Here is a 6,077-nt window from a genome sequence, read left to right on the forward strand (position 1 = left end):
TACAATTTGATTTTTTTAAATCTGTTGTTTAAATAGTTAATTTAAAAGATTATTTATTTGAAACAGAGTTCCCAATTGATTTTCTAAAATCAATAAAAAATGGAATACTTGTACAATCGTATTTTTAGCAAGAGTTTCTTTTCGTTCGTAGTTTGGTGATACTCGGGAAAAGCTTTTTGTTGTTCATCCTTCGTACCTGTTTTGAAAACGGTCTCTACTTAAAAATTTGGCTTTTAAAAATCGGTAGTGAAAAGTTTTATTTTAAATGATTATTCTTATGGTCTTAAGAATGCGTAGGTTTTAACATTATTTAAAGAATTGTAATAACAATTATTTAAATGTTAGTACATGTTCTCATGACGACAAGAGAGGAAAATACCTAAAGAACATTAGTTTAAAAAGCATTAAGGTTTAAAAGTAAATCATAAACGAGACTTTGTCAAAATATTTTTATGTGGAAACATTACAAAAATATTTTGAAATCATTTTCTAATTTTTCGGGATTTTTAGAAAATGGTTTGAGGTTCCAAAATTATAAAATTAATTTTGAAGTTTGAAAATGGGAACCAAAGAGGCCTTAGGATCGGTGTCCTACGTCCCGTGTTCATTTTATTGGTCGAGAACTAAGAGCCCTCAGTCCTAGGTCCGAAGCCCCTCGGTCCGGGTTCGAGATCCTCGGTCAGGGTGTAGGAGTCCATAAGTCAGGGTTCTATGACCTCTCGGTCCTTGACTAGAATCCTTGGTCGATTGTAGATCGGTCGGATGCCTCAATCCTTGGTGAAAGTCATCGGTCATGGGTTCGGGAGTTCTCGGTCGGGTACGAGACTCCTCAGTCATAGGTGAAAGTCATTTGTTCTGGGTTCAAGAGTTCTTAATCGGGTGTGAGACTCCTCAGTCCTAGGTCTGACTTCTCGGTTGGATGTAAAAATCCTCAGTCGGACCTCTCAGTCCTAGATGAAGAACATTTGTCTGACCTCTCGGTCCTAGCTAAGTTTAATCGGCCGGACTTGTCGATCTTCAAGAACATCGAAATTGCAGGTTTTAAAATTTTGATGGAAGCTTTGATTCTTTGATCCAAGGGCCTGGGTAGCTTCACTAAGCTCCTGAGAACATTTAGAATATCATCCTAAGGTATCAATCGACTTGGGTTATGATCAATTCATTCAAAACCGTTTATGGCCAAAATTGGGTTTTTGATTTTAAAGTTGTTTTGAAGTGTAAGGAGTTTGTCAATGTCTTTCTTATACTTCATATACTTGATTGGTACCAAAACATGAATATTAAATGTTCATTTGGACCAATTCAAAAACTCAAAATTTTCAATTATTTTTAAAAAAATGATTTTGATCAAACATGATTCAAATAGTTGTCAAACATCATTATAAACATATTGGGAAGCTTTCTGAGCAGCCATTCTTGAGAATTAGCCCAAGAATAGCAAACCCGATTTTTAGATTTTCAAAATTTAAATTTGGGTTTTCTATTTAAGATTGATTGATTCTAACATAATCATAATGCTTGGAAATGATCTTAGGATCGATTTCAAATCCAGAAACCAAACAATATACAAATTTGTGAAAATTGAAATATAAAATTTTTAAATTCAAGCTGGAAGTATGAATTAAAGGATGATTGGAAACATATCAAGGATTAGAGAACACTCATTCGGCCTTATGAAAGCTTTTGGAATGCATAGATCCAAACTTTAAGGCCTTATACATAATTTTGAAAAATCCAACAAGCTTGAGTTTTATTGGCAGATTTTTTAATTCATTTGATTTGAAGCTAGAGATGGACTCTCTTAGTTTCAGAATTATTGAGTGAGGCTATTATAGTCTCCCGAAGTTGGTTGAGGGATTTAAGTGGATCGAATTAGCTAAAATTTATTTATGGTATTTTGGATGTTCTTCATCAAACTTGTCGGAATATGCATGATTAATGCCTATAGATGTAGGGGAAATGATCAACGTGGTAGGGTGATCATTTCACCTTTTGAACTGTGTCAATCCGTCTAGAAACGAAGATATTCCATCTTTAAAAAATCAATGATTGATGCGGATGGTTATTCATCTGGAGTCGCGATGAAGACGATGATTGGGGACGAAACAACGTCGTTTCGGGCGAGAATGCGGACGCAGAGCGGTCACTTGGCGTTCTGTTAGCGCGTCGTTGCATTTTGGCCGTTTTGTCGCATTTCGGCTAATATTGTTGAGGTGCGTGATAGTCGATTTCCTACTTCACGGATGCGCGCTTCCTTCGTTGCAGCGGGCGACGCAGGCAACGCTGGGGTGTTGGATGACAATTCAGCGCTCATATGATGGTCTTGGTTTCTGTTGCAGCCGTTCTTCAAAATTTCGGCTTCATAGGATCACATATTTTATTTTGAAACTTAAGGATTTGTTTGAAATTAATTTCTCTTTCACTCTTTTGACTTTATTTTTAATTATTTAAAATACATAAAATATTTAAAATAAATATGACAAATATTTTGCCAATTTATATTATTTTATATTTTATATTTTAGGGTTAAATAAATAATTTGAAGATAAAATGGGTATCTCATTTAATTCTAAATTATTTATATTAATCCTTTTGATTTTTCTAAATTATTTTGAGATAAAATGAGTATATCATTTTTCCTAAAAAAATATTAATTTTGTTTGGCCATTATTCTTAATTAATTAAATTTTAATTTTTACAATAATTAATCTAATTATTTATTTTAATTATGTTTTGACCTAACTAAAAAAAAAAAAAAAATACACCTATATAGCTGATTGATTCTCAACATGCACATACACTAGAACATATATAGTATTTTAATTTTGAGAATAGTTTGTTTGTGAATGAATGAATCAAATGTACTAGTGCCTGGCTGCCTTCCAACAAGCTACCAAAAATGTATGGATGCCTGAAAAGATGACATGTTAGGTACGAAGCTGTCTTCCATGCAAACACTGAGGAATGCTGCTGATTCATGATCTGCTCCCCACGTTCTCACCATGCACCAACACTAGAACATGTATATAAACTCATCCCCTTCATTCCATTTTCCTCACCAACCATCTATCTAATTAACAACAATTCCATCATCATCATGGCAAAGCTCACAATCCTCGCCCTTCTAGCCCTCTTCGCTATTGCCCACTTGGCAACTGCCTTCAGAACCACCGTGACCGTGGTAGAAGAGGAGGACTTTAACCCTGCACGGCCACAACAGAGATGCCAGGAACAAATCCAGAGACAGCAACAGCTCCGCCACTGCCAGATGTACCTTAAAGAGAAATCCGGCAGACGATCATCTGTGCTGGAAATGTCCACAGACAACAACGATGATCAGGAGCAATACCTAGATCAATGCTGCCAGCAACTAAGGAACCTCAATGAGCAATGCCGCTGCAAGGGACTTCAAGAAGCTGTGCGTCAGCAACAACAACAGACACGCGGAGGAGAAAGAGGCCACCAGACTGAGCAGAGTCAGAAGCAGAGGATTGTCGATGAGGCAGAGAGACTTCCATCAAGATGCGAAGTCAGCCCACGCAGCTGCACCTTCGAAAGAAGCCCCAGATGGTTCTGATCAACCAAAATATATCCCATAGTAATAAATTAAGATTAGGCGGATTCAGTCGTGTCCTGTCCTAGAGCGAGCTGTGGATTGGGAAGATGTTATGTATTCTCTCAGTCTATATAATAATAAATAAGCAAATGTGTATGTTTTTTTTTCTATATAACAATACAAAGAGAATACAAAGAGAAGAGTTACTAGAAAATTAAGCAGGAGCATCATTGCAAGTTTTACAGTTTTACAAGAGAGTAGTATGCACCATTTCTACCCAAAGAAAGGACTCTCCCTCACTTATTTCGAAAAATGAAAAGCGGAAATATATCATTCGTTGTAATGAAGGTAGAACAATAACGACACCCGAGTTTTAGGTTCAGACCAACAATGTCCAACGTCGAAGTTGCTTTTAGAGAATCGATTTAAACTCTTTGTATGTTATATATAATTAAATTTTAAATATTCATATTTATTTATTTAATAAAAATATACATATAATATATTTGAAATTTAAAAACTTTATATAAATTAATTTGATTTGTTATTTAATAGTATATATATATATATATATATATATATATATATATATATATATATATATATATATATATATATATATATATATATATATATATATATATATATATATATATATATATATATATATATATATATTACCATTTTAAAAATAAATAATATTAAATATTTTTTAACTTAATAATTTATATTTATATATAAATATTCAATAATTAATAAATATATATATAGATATAATATTTATTTAATTAAATTTGTTAAAATAATATATATATATATATATATGAAAAATTAAAATAAATAAAAAAATAAAAAAAATAGGTTGTTATACAAAATAATCAATTAATTAATCCTATTTAACTCTCCTAACTTCTTTTCAACTTCGATAATTTTTTCTCTCCTTATCCTCTCTCTTCCCATAACCTCTCCTCAACCCCTCTCTTTACCCATAACCTTTATTTTTGTTAACGATAATTTCTTCTCTCCTCTTTCCTTGCTCTCAAATCTTTTTTTATCAATAGATGACTTTTTCTCACCTAAATCTCTCTCATTCCTTAACATATGCTCTTATGTCTTACCAGGTTTTTAGGTAAACATTTGAGAAATTGTTAAATAAAATAAATATATTTTTCCAATTTTTATATTATTAATTTTGGGTTATGCTGATCAACTAAGAAAAATAGAAGATCAAATTATTATTTTTTATTTTATTTTTTTGTATTATGATTTTATTTTTTGTTTATTTAAATGTAGTATTTTTATGAGTTAAATTGTTTTAATATTAATTTTGGAATTATATTTAAAATTTATCTTGTCATTTAAAATTTTGTATAAAATAATTATTTTTTTAAGTTATTTTTAATTAAAATAATTTTTTATAAATTCGAGAATAAGAAATGTCAACAACCATTATAATTGAGTAATTACCACAACTTTTTATAGCGGTTGATATTGATTAATTACAATAATTTTTTTGTCGCGAACAATTGATATTTCTTAATAACAATATGCTTTACGTCTGTTAATATTAAGTAATGACAACAGTTTTTAAGACGGTTGATATTAGTTAATAACAATTGCATGTAAAATGGTTGCAATTGTTTAATAATTATAGTCCTTAGAGCGGTTGATATTGCTTAATAACAAACGCTCACAAAACAGTTGTTATTGAGTAATAACAACCGCCCAAAAAATGGTTAATATTACATGTTTGAGCAATGCCTACAGAGGCTCTGCCAACGGATGTAAACCGCTTTTTAAGCTGTTGTTATTACTTAATACTAACCATTTTTTGTTCAATATCAACAGTTTTTACCGTTGATATTGACCTTTTTTTACTAGTGAAAGAACATCTTAGAATCGATCCTCTTACTTCTCCGATTATGTTCCAAACTTTGTGACGTGAATCAAGTCGCAACATTTTCGAAACTTGATTCCCTTCACCACCTTCGTGTCCATATCTGCGGAATTTTCATCAGTATGAATCTTCTCCACAATTACCGATTCTTTATTAATCCCTCCTAGGACTCAACCTCAAATTTAGTCATCTCTCTAGCGACTTCGCCAGCTTCGACTGACTGTGTTGCTCCATAATAGAACTCAGTTTCTTTAAAAACCACATCACGTATAATAATACACTTGGACATTTCTCCGTCCTTGTAAGATAGTTTCCAGCCCTTTACTCCCTCAAGGTATCCAACGAACATACACTTCTTCGCTTTGGATCAAGCTTTCCATCCCGTTGGTGCATGTAAGCCACACACCCAAATACCTTCAGGTTGTCGAGATTTGGATGAGCGTCATTCCAAAATTCTTCTAGTATCTTGCATTCCAATGCCGTCAATGAAAAACAATTGATTAGATAAGACGTAGTGTTAACTGCCTCACCCCAAAACCGCTTCGGTAGACCAGCCTCAAACAACATACACCAGACACGCTCAAATAGTGTTTTGTTCATTCGCTATGCCAAACCATTCTGTTG

At 32.5% G+C, this 6,077-nt stretch overlaps 1 protein-coding gene across 1 annotated transcript; it reads left to right on the forward strand.

The window, feature by feature from the left end:
- The first annotated feature begins 3,097 nt into the window (after nt 1-3,097).
- On the forward strand, nt 3,098-3,577 carry LOC124934919 (2S seed storage albumin protein-like). Its single transcript, XM_047475410.1, has one exon. It carries the CDS (start codon nt 3,098-3,100, stop codon nt 3,575-3,577), a length of 480 nt encoding a protein of 159 aa, XP_047331366.1.
- The last annotated feature ends 2,500 nt before the right edge of the window (nt 3,578-6,077 follow it).

Source organism: Impatiens glandulifera, chromosome 4 (assembly GCF_907164915.1).
Source record: "Impatiens glandulifera chromosome 4, dImpGla2.1, whole genome shotgun sequence".
Lineage (NCBI taxonomy): Eukaryota > Viridiplantae > Streptophyta > Magnoliopsida > Ericales > Balsaminaceae > Impatiens > Impatiens glandulifera.

Coding starts and splice junctions, on each gene's coding strand:
- LOC124934919 (XM_047475410.1), top strand. CDS start 3,098: ATGGCAAAGCTCACAATCCTCGCCCTTCTAGCCCTCTTCGCTATTGCC.